Genomic DNA, 20,657 nt, shown 5'->3' with positions numbered 1-20,657 from the left:
GACTTTTAGAAGGGATTACACAGACACTAATGTTTGCTTCCAGACTGATTTTTATTGTAATCCGTATTGTTTTGCTGAGTGTTTCTTTTCTCATTTCCTGTGTCCTCTGTATGCCTTTCTGTTGTGTGGTGTGAGTTTATTGTTGCTACCTTCCCTAGTTTATTTCTTAGAAGCTTAGATCCTTGTGGCTTTCAGTGTTTTTACCTCCCTTCTTTGTTCTCTTTTTGAGCCTTGTCAATTTCTGAGTTCACCCGAGGCCTATAGTGAAGCAGGATTTGGGTCAGAGTAACAACAGATTTAACCCTTGGTTTTCAGTTTTCTTTCTGGGGTACATTGTAAAATCAGCTTTGCGACCTGCTTTTGGAATTTCCTGTTGTACTGTGCGCTTAGTTAAGCTTAAAAAATATCTTAGATTTCCTTCTTTTGCCACATCAGCCTCCAGTTAGTTGTCAGTGAAGGTACACTATGAATTACTACATCTCACAGCTCTAAATAGTTAATCGATAGTAGTCAGTTCACATTTTATTTAGTCATACAACTCCTGCAAAACAAATTAAACTTAAAAAACAGAAACCTTAAAAAATGATAAATGTCAGAAAGACATATATTCTGGGGATTTTAATGCACACATGCACAACTGGAGTGAGACTATTTCCAGTGAGACTATTTTCACCAACGATTCTAAGTATGTGCTACTCTTCTCAGCAGCGAAGACGCTATTAATATTGTTTATGATAGATAACCTCTTTAAGTCAAAGAGCGCTCCAGTTGCTCACTATGTCTAAATTGCCAAGCATCTTAATAAGGTGGTTGGATCCAAAGCTGATTTCAAATGCTTCCTACTCACAGTGAGATGTCTGCCCCACTAACAGTTCACGGCATGCACTCTGCCTGCAGTTCTGACATACTGATCACAAGAGTCACTGCAGGACTTTGCCTCTGTGTCTGAGCCTTCACTTTTTAATTATCTTTCTTCATCTAGCCCAATATGAGCGTTATTGTCCGTTGTTGGGTTTTTTTTTGTTAAATCCCCACAATTCATGCTTTGGTACACATGTAGAATGATCTTTTTAAATTAAATATGGAAACAAAAGCCAGCCATGCCAACTGCTTGTGGAGAAATATTTCTTTAATATCAGTGGTGGCTGTTGTGATTCCTTTTTATCTTTGAATTGTGTCCTTGCTGAAAGTTAAATTGTCAGTCTGTCAAAATGAAACTGAAAGCCTGTCCAGTCAAAGCCAGCTGTTCACATAGTTTGAAAAATTGCATCACTGTTATTTGCCAAGTGCAACAAAATGGCAAGAACTGGATGGACTGTTTGTCTGCAGTATCTGCCACACACTGTGAAATATACATGAATAACTAAGATGGATACAGATACTATACGACTAATCTGCAGGGATTTTACATGGAAACACAGAGGTTTCGCAGCATTCTGGTATCTATAAACTGGACTCTCATGATTTTGGACAGTACACTCAACAATGAATATAATTTGATTTACTGTAAATACTTTATGTCTCTGTTAGCTGATCTGCCTTTGAACTATTTATGTCACATTTGAGTGCATCATTCAGTCCATTTTACCATATTAACATGAAAATAATACGCACACTTACCTTCATTCATTCACTTCATTCTTTTGCAAAACTGCACCAATATCTAAGGTTTGCAAAAGAATTAAAAGTCATTCATATTAGAGAAAATGCTCTTACTGTTGACATTATATAATAGGTCAAATAGCATTTATTTAGGATTTCCCCTGATAATTTCCTCTGTTAATGTGTGCTGTGGGTCAAGAGTCTGTTTGCACACAGATGATATTTGAACAGAGTATAGCGTCCAGTAAAGATGGAAATAACTGACTTTAGCAGTGTGAAGAAGGATGGGTAGCAAGTAGCATGAGTAGAGTGAGTATAAAATTAATCCAGTTAATTAAAAAAAGTGAGCACTGCTGAAAGCAAGGATTAGATACATGTTATAATAGCGTGTCATCCTGCCATTATAATGATATTTCACACATTACATATATTGTTTGATTGTTTGGCAGTTCAAAGGTGCAGCATGTCTCAAAAGACACATACACACACAGAAGACAAAAGAGCTAATCTGTGAAGTCTCAAGTTTGAGAATATGTTGAGTTTAGTTTTATTTCCTTCTTCTCTCTCTGGAAAAATAATTGTGTTAATAAGAAAGTTTGGAAGTACTCCCCTGGATGATCTGGATCAACATCTCACACTAAAAGAAAAAAATAAATAAATTTGTCCATCCATTAATTTGTAGATTAAAAAAAATAACGATGAGGGGTCTAGACACTCTGTCTTTCCCAGATTCCCTCATGGCCACACACTCCTGCACTCAGTGGGAGCAGATGTATAAAGGCTCCCCCGGGTCCACAGGCATCTGATTTATTAAAGTGATGAGGTGCTGATTAGAGACACTGGTGGTAAAGAGACTTTCAGTATGATTAAAAACGAAGCTACATAGAGTCAAATAAAAGAGCAAAGGGCCAGGTGAACATCAGCGATGGCGAGACATTGTGTCAGCCAGCTCACCAGTTTGTTTATGCATGTAAAATGTGGTTATCTCGACTCATCTCAGTGCTTTGAATTAAAGCATTGTTTACTTCAAACACACATTCAATCCTTCTGCAAACAAGTTGATACTAACTGCGCACAACAAACATTTTGTACAAGCCCAAAATCCTGAAAGGTGACAATCAGTGTTTTCCAAGCTTGGATCCATGAGTCACACAGATTAATTAGTAATCACAAGTAATTCCTAAGCCATAAAAAGTAATACGAGGACCATTTCCAGTGGAATGGAACAGGAAATGAACAGTTTGATGTGATTCTATCTTTCTAACATTTCAATATTAAATCTATCAGCAAACATGATTGTAATCAATGCGAAACACTGGCTCTAAAGTCACTGGAGGCCAGTTCTGTCGTTATTAAGGAAGCTGACAAAGGCTGTCTAAAATGTATTCAGGATAAGGATTATTTTGTGTGGGAAGCTCAAACACAAGAACAAGTGTTACATTCCCCTGCATTGCTCCCTCCAGCCAGTAACTCAGCTCCTGGTAAGAGCCAAAGTAGCACAGTTATATAACAACAAAATCTTTCAGTTAAAAGGGAAACACATTATAGGGTCATGACTTCCTTCTTGTGTTACTTTATTTCTACGGTACGATTCATAAATCACCTGAATCGTGACAGGTTACTGTTAGAGGTCCCAGTCTTTTATATTTAGCAGCTGTGGGTGCTAGTCTGATCAGATCACAGAATATATATATAAATATATATATACCATTTTAAAATCCTATTTCACATAAACATGAACCAAAAGTTTTCGACATTGGCTGCTGACACACTGTGTCTTTGTGCCCAGAGTATTTGGATGACATTTTTGACCTTTGGATGCATTCACTGGCTGCATGTAAGGTTTCTGAGCACTGAATAATCGCTATCCAAAGACACGACAAAAAATCTGTTTTGTCACTCTGTTGTGTAGAGGCATGCCTTATTAACTAAGTTAGCACACTTGACATACCTTTTAGGTTAAATCCCATCTAATCAGTTTCCATGGAAATGGCACTTTAAGTGACTAAATAGTAGCCACTTGAACTGTTTTTTTGTCTGAAGCCCAGGGGCTATGCAGCTTTGAAAAGAGATAAAATGAGAAATGTAGCTGGTGTTCAGCCTTTGACAAAGACAGATAGTGGCACATGTAAGAGAATATCTGTAGTTCCATTAATGGGAACATTTTCCCAATAACTCTTCTAAAACAAACTTTTAGGAGACTCATATTCAGATCTAAAATAATTTACATTATTTATCATAGATAGAACAATTTTATTTCAAACATGTAAATCTAACTGAAAAAAAAAACCCAACAGAAAAGAAAAACTTAAAGACATCAAGTTTTCATGAATATCTCTTTGTCTACACAATGTTTATGCTCGAAAAGGAGTAGGATGAAGTTTACACTTTTTCAATATCATCATCATCTAAGAAAGGAATGAAAATCTTGAAGACACTGTATGATCTCATAAAAAGTTGGTGCCTATCTGGCAATAATATTGCATACTGTGCTGTTCAGTTGTTAAGAACATAACAACCATGTGGATGGTCACATTTGTAAGTAACTCGAGAGTAGCATGAAGTGTTACAGGAGGATAATAAAGAGTCAGGCTGTGTTTGCTGCTCTTTTAAAAGGTCAGAAATTTAGGCTTTACACTTATATGTGCATATGTGCATATGTCACTGGATTTTTTGAATAACTTACAAATTTTTTTGGGAACTCACTACTATAGTGCTAAAACCCAAGTTCTCATATCAGTTCCTCCCACTCATATCAGAGTGGGAGGAACATGCAGGAGATTTCAAGGTTATAGGACTTTAATTATTAATAATTTCCTGTCAAGTCGAACAGTGGGTTATTTGTGGAAATATGTAAATATTTTTCATTTGATATGATAATATTATTACCCTGGCTCTCAAGCAAAGGGACCCAGTTCAGCCTTAAAATTAAAGTGGTGTGATTAGCTTGCCTGGCTACTCAACAGTGAAAGATTCTAATCAGCCGAGAAAGAGTGAGGCAAAGGAGATGAATCCCACAGCTAAATGTCCTCGACTCAGAACCTTCCCTGCTTCCTTTTCATAAGCATGTATAACATTCTGGCCAGCCCCAAGGACTCCCATGAAACCACGATGGTTAACAAACAAATAAACAAACAAACAAAAAACATATACATATATATATATAAAATCACACCCACAGATTCATAAGAATTATGAGAAAACAATACACATCACAATCAGATGTTGGAGGAGTCTGATCAGGAGTCTGTTCTTTGATTTATTGCTGCCTGTAAAAATGAAAAGCAGTAAGTGGCTGAAAGCTAGCATATACAAGGAGCACAGCTAGGCCAGATACTGTGCCATCTGACCATGTTTGAAGGCAAAGTATTTATTGCTGCTCTGAAAAGCCACACTTAAAGTCAGACTGAAAAAGACAGCTGCCATAGCAACAGGAAAGATCCTATAATCATTCAAATATGTGATTAAAAGTGTGCAATTTCACACAGTCTTTGTTAAAAAAAACATTCAGGTTGTCACAACCGGTTGACAAATTTTAGTTTAAGCTTAGTTTAGAATGGATTTCAAAACCTTTTTGATGGATTGCCACAAAGTTGGCATTCCCCTCATGCTGTATCCAGTCTGCAGACACGCACACAGAAAGTTATGCCTTCATCTTTCATGTAATGTGTTCAGTGTCAGGTGAACAAGCTGGAGTAATTCCAGATAGTTGTCAGCTGACTGAAGATTTAGTCAGATGATGACATTCTGCCAAGAGCTTCAAGTAATCTCATGAATGTTGTAAAATAATCTCAAAAGAAGGATTTCTGTTATAAAATGTCCGTGTGTGTGTGTATTAATGTAAACTACATATTTTTTCTTCTATGAATCCATACAGATGGTGACCAGAGTGTTGGATGGAGAGGATCATTTAATCCCAGAATTCAATCTCCGGCCGCTCCTTCAAATAAAGTGTAGCCGACCTCAGAAAATGTCATCTTGAACAGGTCAGACCTAAATGCTAGGTGAAATGGCAGCAAGCTTAAGAACACCTTTCAATTTTTGTGAGGTTGACAATGACAAAACAGAAGGTGGGCGAGTGCCACGGACACTAACTGGAAACTGGCTTCAACAAGTAAATAAACCAACATGTCAAATCTGACTAATGAGATAACAGGTCATCTGCCTCACCTTTGTCCCAGTTTTCCGTCTCCCTCTGTGTGAACCATGTCACTACTGACACCCACCCCACAGCGCTCTTTTTCAGCCAGATGTGTCAACAGAGATGTTGTACCACATGTTTTCACTTTTTAATAATTAAAGCTTGAAAATACAGAAAATGCATACACAGTATATTCAAACCACTGATTTTGTTGTGTTATTTAAAATTTTTTTTTTACTTTAGGATGTTTAATCCATGAATAAATCCAAACTGCTGCAATCAACTCTTCGGAGAAAACATGCTTTGAAAATCCTTTAACATTTCAAAAATCATTCATTATGATCAAAACTATACACGTAATCACGGCTCTATTCACCACATTTTTTGACATTCTCAAACAGCAATTTACACTGGCATTTCATCAAAGGCAAGGCATACACAGAAAAAGAAATTTCAGTAGGGATTCAAATCCAAACACTGATATAAAACAGTATCACAAGTAGAAAAAAAGCATACAGGCTACATAAGTATTAAAGACAAAATGGGAATGATTAAAACCCAATTTCCCTTTGTGTAAACAACAGCCCCTGATAATCCCCTGCTCTACCATTAGGAGTAGGATAATTTGAAAATTTTGCTTCCTTTCTTTCTTACATACCATCAGCGTGTGGTTGTAACCTGGCAGAGCGATGGGGATTCAAGGTCACAGAAGCGATGTGACCAGTAATTGGGTCTACATGGAAATGACCGTTTTTGTCTTCCTGACTGCTGTTGAGAGACACGGACTCCAAAGTGGATTGTTCTTGGTCTACTGCCATCTTCTCCATCAGTGCGGTCAAATCTTCCAATCCCGGGTCTTCTGGGTAATGCCGGTGCAGAGGCTCTGATTCATCCTCGGTGAAGAATGGGGATTCAGTGACATGGAGCACGCGGGAAGCCTGAAGGTTCTGCAGGGACCGTGACTGGACTGTAGGAGAATAAGACGTAGAATAAAAAAAAGTATTATAGTCAGGTCTTATTATTGTGTTGTTCTAGGCATGCGCTGAGGTAGGCAAGTGTACATTTTCACGTCTGCATGCTCTCATAAGTTTGTGACGATTCAAAATTCAAACCTAAACACATTAAAGACTCTTGTAACAGAGCCTCGAGCGGTCGGGAAAGGCACAAGATGATTGCTTTTTTTCAGGGCTGTCAAACCACTTATGTTAAGAAATTACACCTCGCCGCTTTGCAAACACTAATCTCGTCTCCTATTAAACTGAAAGAAATACATCATAGTCGGTATCTGCCAACACATTCAGCATTAAACTGACATTCAATACTAAACTGATAATTAACGGTAAGCAATCAGATCAAGCGCTGCTTCACAGAGCAGAGCTTAATAACTGCAGTGACAATAAATGGCCTTGGTCCTCTCTGCCTTCCGACTAACTTTGAGTAGACGGCAAATCCTCAGAACAGTAGAGGCGACTGTGGAGCTCAGCGGGTGAGAACCATTCCAGCAGTGTGTGAGAATGTAGTTCTAGCAAACTCCGCAGCTGTGACATATAGCTGCTGGATTAGTTGGCAGGCAGCCACACAAAGCTGTTTGGTGCTGAAGGTTACTCACTTCTGACTGGAGTGAAGTCTCCTTGGCTGACTTTGGAGTCAGATAAGGGCTTGAGGCTTGGGAACAGTATTAGGGAGAAGGACAGCACGAGCACCTGAGAATATGATAAAAAAGGAGCGTTAGATAAAGTATGGGGGGGTTTCTACATCATTTTATTTTTTGAAGGCATTCAGTTATTTTTATAGATTAAAAGTTACACTTTAAAAGTTCCCCTCAACTCATTGTGCCTCTATTCCAGTGTCGTGATTACAGGCAGTAGCTTCTGTTTAAGCCACTGTATCTCTCCCTTGCTGTATTACCCAGTGTGCACCAGTCTAAACTGGCTTTTGTTAATGGCTCATCCAGCAGCAATAATTTTTTGTGTTTGGTCATTAGGAAACTGAATTCCTTCACGAAGAGCCACGTGTGTCAGTGACAATTTATCTTATCACAGAGGATGTCTGTACCAGTACACATGTCCCAGTCTGGGCTGGCTTATTCGATGTATTCATGACCAGGGCCTGCAGCCTGCGCAGCTGTTCCATTAGTGACCTGTAGGGAGGAATGGGGAAAAGAAAATACAAAGAGAAGACGTGATAAGAGGATTAAAAATGGTTTGAGGCAACAGGAAAGCAGGGCAAAATGCCAAAGGTAGTTATTTTACTAAGATGAAATGTCATAACAAACATTAACCTGAGATCACAGAATGATTAATTAAAAACAGAGATCGATTTTTTGTCTCAGATCACTCACATGTTGCATTTCTCCAGCTGGGACACTTTTCTCTGTAGCTCTTGGTTGTGTGTACTGCAGGCAACCATCCTAAAGGGGGATACATGAGGGGAAGAAAGGAGAAAAAAACAAGTTGAAAGAATATAATTTTTTCTCTCTTTTAGGTTTTCATCTCCAGTGAACGGTTGCTATCAAAAATCGGTTTAAGGCTCCCTCTATTATTCATGAATTGATCTGAAGGAGTACAGGGAACGTTGAATGCTCCAATTTACAAATTGGATCTATAATGCGTTACTCCAAAATATTTTGCAGTGCACAGTCTTAAACAGTTTTCTGTTCAGAAGCTGACATTAAAAACCCGAAAGTGTGGATTTTTTCCATTAATTTTCTTTCTTAGAAATACATTAACCTGTAACAAGAGTAAAGGGCTGCCCGGAGGGTACAACGGCAAAATAATCAAGGAACTTATTTATGCTTTGAAAAATGATTATCAGTTTCTAAGACTGTTATTATCGGTAAGAATTGCAGTTAAAATGCTAAAACATTCCAACCCATTCTAAATTTGAATATTACCTGCTTTCCAGCCCATCGATGTACTCCTTTTTCTTCTTTCTGCTCTCCTGGGCCGACTGCTTGTTGCGAATTTTTCTGCGTATTTTCTTCAGAATCCTTTCTTCATACTGACAAAGGAAGGAACAGTACTGTTTTGAGCCTCTGTGTGACAAATTCTAGGTGCTGGAACCTGTTCTCGTTGTTTGGGTATTGATAGCCGTTTACCTTTGTGAGAGGCAGCTGGGTGGGCAGAGTGACTCCCTCCTTTGCTAAAAGCTTCTTCTCATCTTCATTGAGAACCAGCTCTTGAATGGACTTTTGGGACGGCTGTGGGACCTAGTGGGAAAATACAAATTCAAATTTTTAAAACACCACCACTAATAAATTTTCTCTCTGGCCACCTCTTTCACTCTGCGCTCAATGAACCTCACAGGAAATAGTTAAATTGGTGCAGACTATCAAGGCAACTTCATCAGTCTCATTTCATGGCTTCCGAAAAGTAATTATGGTGTGAAAACCCAAGTTGCATTCTGCTACTCTCTCCTTCATCTTATTAAACTAGGCTGAGAAGATGAATCAATACTCGGAGTGAACTGAAATCCACTTAAGTTTCAGAAGCTCTAACATATTATTCTGGTCATGGTGATCTTGACTTGATAATCTAATTTCTTTTTGTGTGAGTGTGTGAAATGAGAATATTTGATATGTTGACCCAATAAACTTTCTCTTCACAAAATGCTATTTAGTAATCCCACATAACATAAAATTCTTCACACGTTAAGAAGGTATTTTATCTCCAAAATTTTGGATGAATGAATGAAAGTTATGGGAAGGTTTAAAAAATATATCTTTGGTAGAATACTAATAAAATCTTTTGTGTCTTCCTTCTCTCCGCCTCAGAAAGCAACCCTCAGTTGCTGCACATTCAGCAAAGCTTCCCACAAACAAGAGTAAAAATAGAAATTTCATTTGCAATTCCAAAGGCCTTGCCCCTTGCTGAATTCATGAGACCAGGGACTGTAGTAATCCACTTGTTTTTTTTTGTTGTTTTTTTTACCAAAGTACACATGCACACTCACACACAAAAGGTAAACAACAGGTCTCTTAAGTCAAGAAAGCAATGAAAGATCCACAAACATGCATTAGACACTCTCTCCCCCGACCCTCAACCATCCCCTCATTCTCTATCAGGGAGCAACATGATACTTACTGGCTCAGACGTGCCCGACAATAGCAGATCTTTGACAGTTAGGGGGAAGCTAGAGGAAAGCTGTGATGTATGCACATCAGAAGGCTGTGTAATCCTCGTCTTGCCCATTTGAAAGCCGAGCTTCCAGCCACCTGCACACACAGGAGCAACGATAGCGCACATGCAAATAAAGACCAAGGAGACGTGCTCGTCTCGCTGGATTCTGACCAGCAATTCTGGAGCCTGATTGTGTAAATACTGATAACTCTGCAAGGCGCTGAGCATGTTGACTTTCTTTTGTCCGTATTGATAATGTCTGTGTCTTAGCATTTGACTGTTTCTGTATACAGTCACAAATAATCCATGATATCCTACTCTATTCTTTATACTGGGATTCATATTCAGGAACAAAAATTTTCAAACACTGAGTGCTATTATCATTCCTTTCCCACAAGGGCTGGATTTAGTATAATGTCATTAGAATGAAATGCTAATATTATCAGAGCTTGGTTATCTAAAAATGTGCAAAATGTAGATAACCGATGGCAATTTTTCAAGCAAATGAGAATATTTTCTCCTTTCATCTCTGCTATAATAAAGCTAATTGCTTAGTATTAGGGCTATCATAAGAATTTGTCATTTGAAGATGTAACTTGGGACTTAATTTCCACAGTTTGATTAAACACACCAGAGAACATAATGTTTAGTTTAATCAATAATCATGAAAAAATATTAGGAATTAGAACTCAGTATGCAATGTGTCCAAATGTGAATGTTTTACATTCTGGATATGTGCGACTTACTGAAGTCAGCGGGGACATTGGCTTCCAGGGCCGCCTTGGTTAGTGGTCTTGTACCAAAGAAATGGGAATCCCCGGGTGGGCTTTCAGGGCGCTGAGGACTGTCCATCTGGTCTGATGGAGGGTCCTCACTGATCCCACTGTCACTGTGAGATGGTGACCAGAGCGGAGAGGCTGACACAGAATCACCGCCACGCAGGAGCGCATTGAGAAAATCATCGTTTGGCTGTTCGGGTGGCTGCAACATCTGCTGGGTGAAAACATCATGTGGAACAATTATTCTCTAAGTGTGAGGTAACAACATACAGAGAACACCGACAAGGAAGTGGGAGAAGGAAGACATATAACAGTCTCACACACATTTGGGTCCTGGATTGGCCAAGTGTGTTGTCCTGGTTCTTCGTGACGGAGAATACCATTATTTTGATCAAATAGCCAGTCAAGCAGCTCAAGGCCATCACAACCCTGAAGAGAGGTCATGACGTTAAATAGAAACATATAAGAGAAAACAACACAGCAGTAAAGATTTCAGGTACTATGAACATCTGTTTCACTGCCAACAATTCACCAACTCACACAAGTCAGTGTGATTTTTTAAAAATATTAACATTTTTAAATCGTTGGTTTAAGAATGTAAACTAAATACAGGTTTTCAGTTTTCTCTCAAGCGTGAACTTTGCTCTCCGGGTCTTGAAGGCTTCCTCTGCAGTTTTGTCTTAAATCTGTAAACTACGATACAATGGAAATACTAAAATGTTTACCTGATCCGGGTAATGCTCCATAATTTTCCTGCTTGAGTGGCACACCAAAGAAGCTGTCAAAACAACTGCAACTCAAACAAATATCTAATTTACTCCGAGGTCTCCGTTTCTGAAGAGTCTGCTCTGTATCTCTCAGCTCTTCTGGGGTCCAAAGTGTAAACTCCAACTCAACACACCCAGCTGACTAGATTGCTTTGTCCTTATTGGCCCTCAGAGGATATATTAGTAATCTTATTGGTAGTTAATAGTACACAGCTACCTAGATAGAAGACGGGAGAGAAGAAATGAAGTCACCAGTTAGATGTGAACATCAGAAAGGGCAAAGTCTCCTGTTTTCTTTTCTCTTATTTTTTTTTGATAGTTTGTTGACATAAGGATAGTTGTGACCTTTAGCACATATCCAGAACACAATAATCAAACAAAAGCTCGATTCTTTGTCAAATTCAGCCAAAAACTCTGGTTTTGAGGAACTTTATGTTAATTTATCTGATCATTTCACAGATGTACATCCTCATGTGATTAATTAAGAAAAGTTACAGTTTTATTGACTGACAGAATAAACAAATGTTCTTTGTATTTGTGGTTTTAGGCATTTCTGGGAAAATTTGTTGTACAAAACATTTATTCATTTGAGTTGTACAAAACATTTATATATTTTAAATCAGTAGCATTTTCTATTACAACTCGGTAAAAAAGGGGTAATAGTAGGGTTACAGGGTTAATAATGTGGTAATTTCTAACTTATTACTATGCAATTACCAAAGTAATAACTATGTAATATATAAGTAATATCACAGTATAAACAGTGGTTACAGTTGAGTAATATTACACTGAAATTTATGAACTAGGATAACAAGAGCCTTAAAACTTGGGGTAACAATGTGGAAATACAGCTCAGTAATAAAGTGGTAATAGTAGGGTAACAAAGAAGAAACAAGGTTATTAATATGCTATTAAATAGAAACAGACAGTTTTGCACTTTGCAGCTCTGTTTCGTGCTTATTACACAGAAACTACCACAGGTAATTGAAATTACCACATTATTACCCTCTTATTCCCCCCTTGTTACCCTACTATTACCTATTTATTACCAAGCTGTAATAGAAAGTTCTACCTTTAAATCTTCTAAATATAATTTTCTGTGGCCACAGATGTGTCCCAGCACACACACTCCTGCACCTTGTTCTGAGTTATGTATTTCTTTTATTACTTCACACTGTACAATGTAATGTTTCGGGCGTCGCCCGGTGTAGCTTTAGCAGCGTTGCCTGCTGTTCACCATACTGCTCCTCTTTGGTCACAGCACAGTACCGCATAAATAAGAGAGACAGAATTACAAAATATGCACCAGCTGTGCCTGCTGGACGCTCCTAGCACTGCCACCTGAACTCTTCACTCTTCACATCCTTCTGCAGCTGAGCTACAACCACACCCCACCATATACAGTTTCTTTAAAATTATTTCAGTATACCTCTGCACATACAGCCCTCTATGTTTTCATGTACTGGCATCTACCAAACCAGAATTAGCCAGTGCAGCAATCAATGTTCAAAGTCACAAGCTTGTACTTTTACACAGAGCTTGTACTTGAAGTTGCATTTGTTTGCAGGTAATAGATGTTGCATTTTTAGTGAATTTTCATATAGTTGGATACAGTTAGACTTTCAGCATTAGGAATTGATAGCATCCTCTCCTTTTTTTCCCCACCCATTACCACAACAGCTGAATGACTGGTACACTTGTTAGAGCTGAGCACCTGCAGACATTTCCCTCTGATATGGCTGACTGTGGCTCAGAAGGTTGTTTGATCCCTGGCTGCTCCAGTATGAGTCACTTGCCCGACACTAAATCCTGAGTTTCTCCCAAATGAATCCATCAGAGTGTGAATGTGTGCTTGAATGTTTTATAGAATTTAGATGTAAAAGTGTTTGTATGGATGTGTGAATGAGATATGTTGTATAAAGTGCTTCTAGTGTTCAAATTGAGTAGAAAAGAGTTATCTAAGAACCAGCCCATTTAACATCCAATATGCCTCTTGGGTTCTCAAACAAACAATAGAGTCCCAAGTATTTTAAGCCCCCAGTGGGGGTGTCCTGTCGAAGGACAACCTCCAACAAGCCAATCTCAGTATTCTTCATAAACTGAGAACTTCACTTGTCTTTTTTCTTTATCCATGCACTCATAATGACCATGACCTGCATGATTAAAAACATAAATAAGCATATTTTAGATCGTTTTGCTTACCAGTTTCAAATTTGGAAGATTTCTACCATTCGGAGTTTACTTTTCAATTCAGTTTTATTTATACAGTTTATACCATTATTTATATAGCACCAAATTACATCAACAATCTCCTCAAGGTGCTTTATATTGTAAGGTAGACCCTACAATAATACATACAGAGAAAAACCCAACAATCACATGTGTACTTGTGTTCTTTTTTTAATTAGACTCATAAATACAAAACTAATTCCTTCAGTAGGCTGATTTTAATTTTTAAAGGTATTATTCCCTAAAAGCTTCCAGTCTTAAAGTAAAGTTTTGACATAATTTTTTTCTGCCTTTATTCATTACAGCAGTGAATTAGCTTGCATCCAGCATCCCAGGAAACAAAAGTTCAACTGCAAGACACTTTAGAAGAGAAATAAACAACAGGTTTTTAAAAAATCAAAGACAATGCTCCAAGCTAGAACATAAATTTGACTGGTTAATGAAATTAAATTACTAGACAGGGTGGAAAGGATGTTTACAACATGATTGCATTTGAAAATTTTGAATGAAAATGTAATTGCGTGGAAACAGTTTGCACTGTGGCTTTATTTTCTGCCTGATGTGTTTAAGGCTGTAATTTAGTTTTCACCAAAAAACCAGACCAAAAAAAATTATAAAAACTGAATTTTACAGTTAGAACGAGGCCACGATAAATTTTCAAAACTGGTAGAATAAGAAAAATACAAAATTGGTTAGTTCAGTGTTTTCCAATATATTTTAAAGAAAAAGTACAAGAACAAAAAAAGGCACTGACTGAAAATCATTGTGCTGTTATTCTTGTATACACAGGTGACTTTTGGGGTACTTCTGTTGTGTTAAATGGACTGATATTGATAAGAGTTGATATGATTGATATGGACTTACATACTGTTTTTTTCTTCTACCAGCACAACAAAGCTCTTTATACAATATGCCTCATTCACCCACACTCACGCTTTTTTATACACCAAAGTGCTTTCCATTAAAACATTCACACACATTCATATTCTAAAGAATGCACTGGAGAGCATCTTAGTGTTCAGATCTTGCCCAGGGATACTCTGGCATGTAGACTGAAGCAGCTGGGGATCGAACTATAAACCTTCCAATTATTATACTTTATAACCTTCCTAGATGGCTGCTCTTCCTCTGCAGCCACTCTTATTATGGATGAGTTTTGGACCTTTAGGTGCTAAACTCAGCCCAGAAAGTAAGAAAATTTATTTGGCTGATTATTTCTCTGTTGTAGCAATGCTTCTTGGAAATCTTAAACCACTGGGAAGCTTGTTGAGTTGCCAATAAATGGCCCCACATTTGTAAGGAAAAATCATTTGTGGGCTGAGTGCACAGTTGAGGATGTGGGTTGTGCCCATTGACCCGGGCCTATTCCAAAATGCTCGATTAACTCTAAAATCCACAACTCTGAGTTGATTAACTCTAAAATCCACAACTCTGAGGCTTCAAAGTAGCGAACAGCTGGTCAGAGTTCAATCAACTCTGAGTATGTTCACCCTGAGTTAAGTACCTGCATGAGTAGAGAAACCAAGGCTCCATTAGTGGAGCTCCAACAGCATGTGTAACCATGGCAGCGTGTAAATAAAGAGCAGACTCTCCATTTAAATCCAGTGGACCCAGGAACATGAACATGTGTCAGTGTGGAGCATGATGTTCATCTTAAAAATGCGAGGACAGAAAAGAGTCCTTTGAATCAGATTGGGCCACTCTCTTATATCATTTGCCCAGCTTCAGTATTCATTAGTCCAAGCTAGGACCGTCATTTTACATTTGATTTCTAAGTGTAATTATTTAGCTCTAACCTGACAAATGTAGGAAACAGAAAGTGGAGTTAGTTAGTTTTTATCAAATAAATAACTTACTGTTGGTTAACTTTCTTCCAAAAAGCCACAACCACCCTGAACTCACACATGCACTGACAATACAGTTTCACCCCCCAATCCAAGGACTTCCCTCAACAGATATTTGTATATTTTATATTTTTTGAATTGGGACTATTCATGTGCATATACTGCCGCAGAACTGTGCACCCCCGCCCCCTCCCCCTCCCCTCCCCTTTTGTTTTCCCACATGTCTGCACTGAGTAGGAGATGCTCTGACAGTAAAAGGCGTTCTATTCTTCTATTCTATTCTATTCTATTCTATTCTATTCTATAGTTTAGAACTATTTTCAGCTATTTTAATTTTCGTTTTCAGTAATTATTCAATAAGAATATTAATGTTCTGATTGGATTCAACAACCTCACATTTTAGAAAGACTTCATTATTCTGAAGCTACTGGATAAAAATGATTCCTGAGATTTACAGAAAAATTCCCCAGTTTAATCATTTATAATCTGATCTAATATCAGTTAGCATTAACAAATGATGGCACTCTCAAAACCATAGCAGAAATGTTTTACTGAGTTACTGTTATGTAACTGTGACTGTTACTAGTTAACATCTAACTAGGAATTCAGTGCTTATAAAAATATAAATTTCTGCTCCGTTATGAGATTTCAAAGCTACTTTATGAATGAATTGTGGTGTCATACTGCTGTTTCAGGTGCAGCAGGGGGGAGGACTCAAATACAGGGCCATTACCAATACCAATTTTACCTTAGAAAGGCAACTTTCATGTGACAATCCATCAAAAATCAAAAATCAAAAATCAAACTATTTGATATATTTCACCAAACTCTCACCGTCATGTTTTCTCTAAACTACCACTATGCAAAAGTTCAAATGAAGTCAACCCCAGTAATTATCATTTTATCAGTTACTGATATCAGCTATTGCATTTACAGATGGCAATAAGGTTGTTTGCCTCTGATATGCTGTTGGGAACAAAAGCTTTCAGCAGTGGGAAGCATACGAGCTGGCACATGAGAACATAAAGGGAGCATGCCAAATAACTAAAGAAGCAACTAATAATTAAAGAAACAAAGCAACCACGGACATCAGAGGAAGGCAGAGCCTGAGTAGGTAGAAGAACAGGCTCTTATGAAGCTGCAGCAACAGTGACTATAAGTGTACAAGCCTTTAAAACACAGCCAAGTCAGTGTGCTGCCTTTGATGGGTAAGATAAACTAGCTGTCTGACACAGCACAAAGTCAGAGACTTTCAGGGAGCAGTCTATTGGGATTTCATAAAAGACGTGTTACATAATCATTATTGCTTTGTTATCTGAATAAGGATGGTTCCAAAGGGCAAAAACACTAATTAACCTACAAGTTGATATAGAAAAAAATCCAACGCAGAATAAGTAATGTGCAGTAGAAAACAATTAACGTAGGGTCTCCCTGCGTCTGCAGTTTCATGTTGGCATCAGCATCCTCAGAGAGTAACAGATGAATCAAATCCTCTGAGTAAACCTTCATGTATGGCTTTCGTTCCTGCTGTCTGAAACAACCCGAGCAAGCATTTGAGTATCGTTTTCAGTTTAACTGTAGTTACTCAGTCTGTGTCATCAGAGGGCTTTTAGTCGGCCCCAAAGCTCGATTTTCAGCCAGCAGATTAGAGTACGAGTCTCCTGCAGTTTACTTTTGTTTTCACTTATGCTTGTACTGTGTTAGGAAAAGATCATGAATTGACAACGTAAACCCTGTGTCTAACCTTGTATGATGAATGAACTGCCAAATACTGATGAGTTTATGACATTTCACCGAGTGCTGTTAATTCACCATTTGAATGCTTCACTCTTCTTTTGTTTCCCATTCCAGGAAATCTGAAAAAAAGGGTCAGGCGACAACATATTCCTAATTGAAAGCCGCAGGGAAAAATATGGTAATGAGTCTGTGAATAACACAGTACTGAGATATATGGACCGAGAAGACCAAATGCCAATCATTACTGTAAATGCCAGGCTGACAGGATCTGTCACACTGACCTCCCAAGTGAGAAGCATAATTAGAGATAAATATCCAAGAAAAAACTTTCAGTTTCCCTGAAAAAAAAATCCACTAATGAAGATCACATACTGGAAGAATATGCATGATTGAGCTGTTATACAGTACCCAGGCTCGCAGATGGGAAATGCGAGGCAGGAGCTGTTTGTTTCATTCCCGGATTCCTCAAGTCTGGAATTCAAAGCATCCTTTGGGAAAATACTTTACCCCAGAATGAGTCTGATGCACCAACCTACCTATGTGTATGACCAATGGTAGATGAGGTTCTGTTTAAATGTGCGTTAACAGATGGATTTGGCACTTTGAATGTCAGAAACTGGAACTAGAGTACTTCTAAGAAGTTGAGCTACAGCAGAGCTTCTCCGGCAAGAAGTCGTTAAGGTGCAGAAGCTACATAGAAAACAAATTCAAACTACTTTGTAACATGCTGCTTAACATTTCTTAAAAAAATAATAATTGATATGAATGTGATCACCACACTATGGCATATTTAAGTTCAATTTCGCTAGTGGTTAGCAGTGTCACCTGACAGTAAGAAAGTCCTGGGTTTGAATCTTTGCATGTTCTTTCCATGTCTGCTTCAGTTCTCTCCAGATACACTTCCCACAGTCCAAAGACATTCAATTAGTGGGATTAGAATAATTGCTGATTCTAAATTGACCACAGGTGTGAATGTGAACATGAACAGTTGCCCTATCACAGCTGGAATAGGTTCCACCTCCTCCGCTCCCTGGCCCTGAATTGGATGAGCAGAAGCTCCATCACCTCCGAGTGTGGCCCTCGTGCTCAAAACTGAGTGGTGCACAATGAATTTAAATTTACATGTTGAGCTGAAAGCCAAATGTCTGTACTCATTCTGCACACCTCACCCAACTGTGTGATATCGTGGATACACATCCAGAGTCATGTAATAACTCAAAATCCTACACATTCCCACACTGAATATTTCTGACATAACGTGGAATTACTGAATGACCTTGCTTTGTCACTCATAAGCCTCCTCATATAGGCTCAGAATGAAGGAGTTATATTCACAGTAAATGGAAAAACCTCTGTAAACAGCAGTACTTTCCACTTAATTCTTTTCCTGTGAACATGTGTGCATGAGTGACTGGGATTTCCAGCTTGGAGAATTTTATGCATTTTCTTACTGGAATTGGGTTATGTTGGTAAAACCATCAAATGAAGAGGAAGCAACAGTAAAAATCACAAAAAAATATATTTTTCATCATTTTCAAGCATTGAGGAGGAATTCATTCAAACTGATAAAAGAAACAGCTGAACATGGTGACAGGGAGCTCCTACAGCTGTATGGCTTTCCAGATAACAGCCAGGTAAACATGTTTTGGCTGGGGTATTATTTTTCAGTATCCTTTGGATCGGCACAAACACGCTGTCAAATAAAAATCTGTTATTTCTGGTAGACTTGTGCTTTTAATTTCCCCCTGCAGGGTCTTGAGCTGTGCAAATACAAAACACTGTGGTGCTTCTACTTGGAATATTTTCTATTGTTCCTTCTTAAAACTTAACATGATCATGAAGCAGGAATTTAGTCTTCTTAAGTTTCCCTTTGAAGCACGTAATAATTTAGTATATATACAAGTAAAGGGGGTATTGTTTGCTCATTGACTTTTGTGTAAATGTGAAATGAATGCTTTTTGTTTTCAAAGCTTTGTTATGCCAAGTTTTGTGAGTGTTTGCTTTTGGGAGCGGAGAATTTCCGCCAGCTGATGGTGTTGACTTGTATCCTGGAGGAACTGTGGAGGAGACGACAGGGCTTAGTGCTGGAGCTGTTCCAGCTATCATCGTCAGGAATGTGAGTGTTTGGACAAAATATGGATCAGCTTGGTGGGCAAATTAAGATCCAGAGGGAGTACCACGAGTATAATATGATAGTACGATGTGTTTCATGGAGCCATACTCATACATACGTGACTGTGCCTGGCATCAGGAGTTTCATCTTTTGTGCTGTATTTGTGATGCTACTTATATATCCTTAGAAACGTGTCTCATCACAATAAACTCTGTTATCATACCTCAGTCATATATCAGCAAAGTTAGAAAAAGTTTAATCTTTTCTGTGTGCTGCCCATAGAAGCTCACTACCATTTACCTAAGTACAGAGAGATCCAGCACAAAACCAGATGAAAACAGATGATTGCAAAACTCTGCCTCACTGTAACTGTTTTACAGAGCATGCTTTAACTTTTGTTAAATTTCCTTTCATGTCAGTGCTGCTCCGACAACACTCACATCATAGGAGGATTTGTCTGGATTACAATATTCTTTTACTATAAAGAAGACATTTTTATAAAGGAAAAAATGGTTAATGATGGTTAACTTCCAACACAGCAGCAGCACTTTAGGGCATGTTCCATCTTGTCTGCATTTTTTTCTAGTTGCTCCCGTTTCCTCCCACAAGCTTAAGAGATGCAGGTCTGAAATGTAAAACACAAAATTACCCATGGGTATGAAAAATGGGAGTAAATGGAATTGCCTGTGAGGACAGTTTGTCCCAGTGCCTGCTAATATACGCTCAGATAAGCTCCATGAACCCGAGGAGGATAAATCTGAATAAAAGATGGCTGGACAGCAAAAACTGTTTGATGTTCCTATAATATTCCTAAAGGCATTAAACATCAAGATCAAGATCTTTATAGCCATATTTACACACAAGTCAGTTCAGCTCAACCTGTTCCAAGTGTGATTTTTTTTTAAATAAAAAATGTAGAAAATGTGTTTAAGACTTGGTTATTTGGAGTTAAGTGTAAGAGCCAAACAACCTGAGCTTCCCAGAAATGTTATTTATGCCTCTTGCTTTTTTCTTTTTTTCTTTTTTTACCTCATGTGGTTAAAAAACAGTGGTCTGTGTGGCTGATTTATTTATGCTCAGGCAGTCTGGTCAGACTTGTGAATTGGGAAGATACTGGAAACATGGTCAGCGGGTCCAGCAGAGAGGTCTGAGTGCAGGTCACCATCAGGGGGCCCCACAGTGGTTCACCGAAATAAGGTCTTGATGTTGAGAGGTTATTGCATTTCTTTTGTCCTTCTTGATCTCATTTGCACTTAAGAAATTAAAATAAACATGAATTTCCTAAGTGCTGCATCACATTCTTAAGAATTCCCAGTGATCATGAGAA

At 38.2% G+C, this 20,657-nt stretch overlaps 1 protein-coding gene and 1 long non-coding RNA gene across 3 annotated transcripts; both read right to left on the bottom strand.

The window, feature by feature from the left end:
* Positions 1 to 4,374: 4,374 nt before the first annotated feature.
* On the bottom strand, positions 4,375 to 11,674 carry creb3l3a (cAMP responsive element binding protein 3-like 3a). Of its 2 annotated transcripts, none has more exons than XM_005478686.4 (10): positions 11,366 to 11,674; positions 10,965 to 11,069; positions 10,608 to 10,854; positions 9,826 to 9,956; positions 8,841 to 8,951; positions 8,637 to 8,743; positions 8,085 to 8,153; positions 7,799 to 7,883; positions 7,353 to 7,446; positions 4,375 to 6,710 (listed from the first exon to the last, which is right to left on the bottom strand). In XM_005478686.4, the coding sequence occupies exons 1-10, from the start codon at positions 11,384 to 11,386 to the stop codon at positions 6,394 to 6,396; spliced, it is 1,287 nt and encodes a 428-aa protein (XP_005478743.1). In that variant the 5' UTR covers positions 11,387 to 11,674; the 3' UTR covers positions 4,375 to 6,393. The 2 variants fall into 2 exon arrangements, with proteins under 2 accessions (XP_005478743.1, XP_003451363.1); XM_003451315.5 differs by having other exon boundaries at positions 10,608 to 10,851; positions 11,366 to 11,673.
* A 5,562-nt stretch (positions 11,675 to 17,236) lies between these two features.
* Positions 17,237 to 18,166, bottom strand: LOC112843909 (uncharacterized). Its single transcript, XR_003216469.1, has 4 exons — positions 18,043 to 18,166; positions 17,754 to 17,907; positions 17,626 to 17,688; positions 17,237 to 17,336 (listed from the first exon to the last, which is right to left on the bottom strand). It is a non-coding gene; the product is annotated as an uncharacterized LOC112843909 (long non-coding RNA).
* Between the last annotated feature and the right edge of the window lie 2,491 nt (positions 18,167 to 20,657).

This window comes from Oreochromis niloticus, linkage group LG23 (assembly GCF_001858045.2).
Source record: "Oreochromis niloticus isolate F11D_XX linkage group LG23, O_niloticus_UMD_NMBU, whole genome shotgun sequence".
NCBI classification, from domain to species: domain Eukaryota; kingdom Metazoa; phylum Chordata; class Actinopteri; order Cichliformes; family Cichlidae; genus Oreochromis; species Oreochromis niloticus.
This window is presented reverse-complemented; position numbering and strand designations above follow the sequence as displayed.

What these genes read in the sequence shown, in the direction of transcription:
- creb3l3a (XM_005478686.4), bottom strand. Translation starts at nt 11,386, where the DNA reads ATGGAGCATTACCCGGATCAG. An exon ending in CAATGTCCCCGCTGACTTCA is followed by an intron (nt 9,957 to 10,607) that starts GTAAGTCGCACA and finishes CTGTGTGTGCAG; the next exon opens with GTGGCTGGAAGCTCGGCTTT. An exon ending in TGTCGGGCACGTCTGAGCCA is followed by an intron (nt 8,952 to 9,825) that starts GTAAGTATCATG and finishes TTTTCCCACTAG; the next exon opens with GTCCCACAGCCGTCCCAAAA.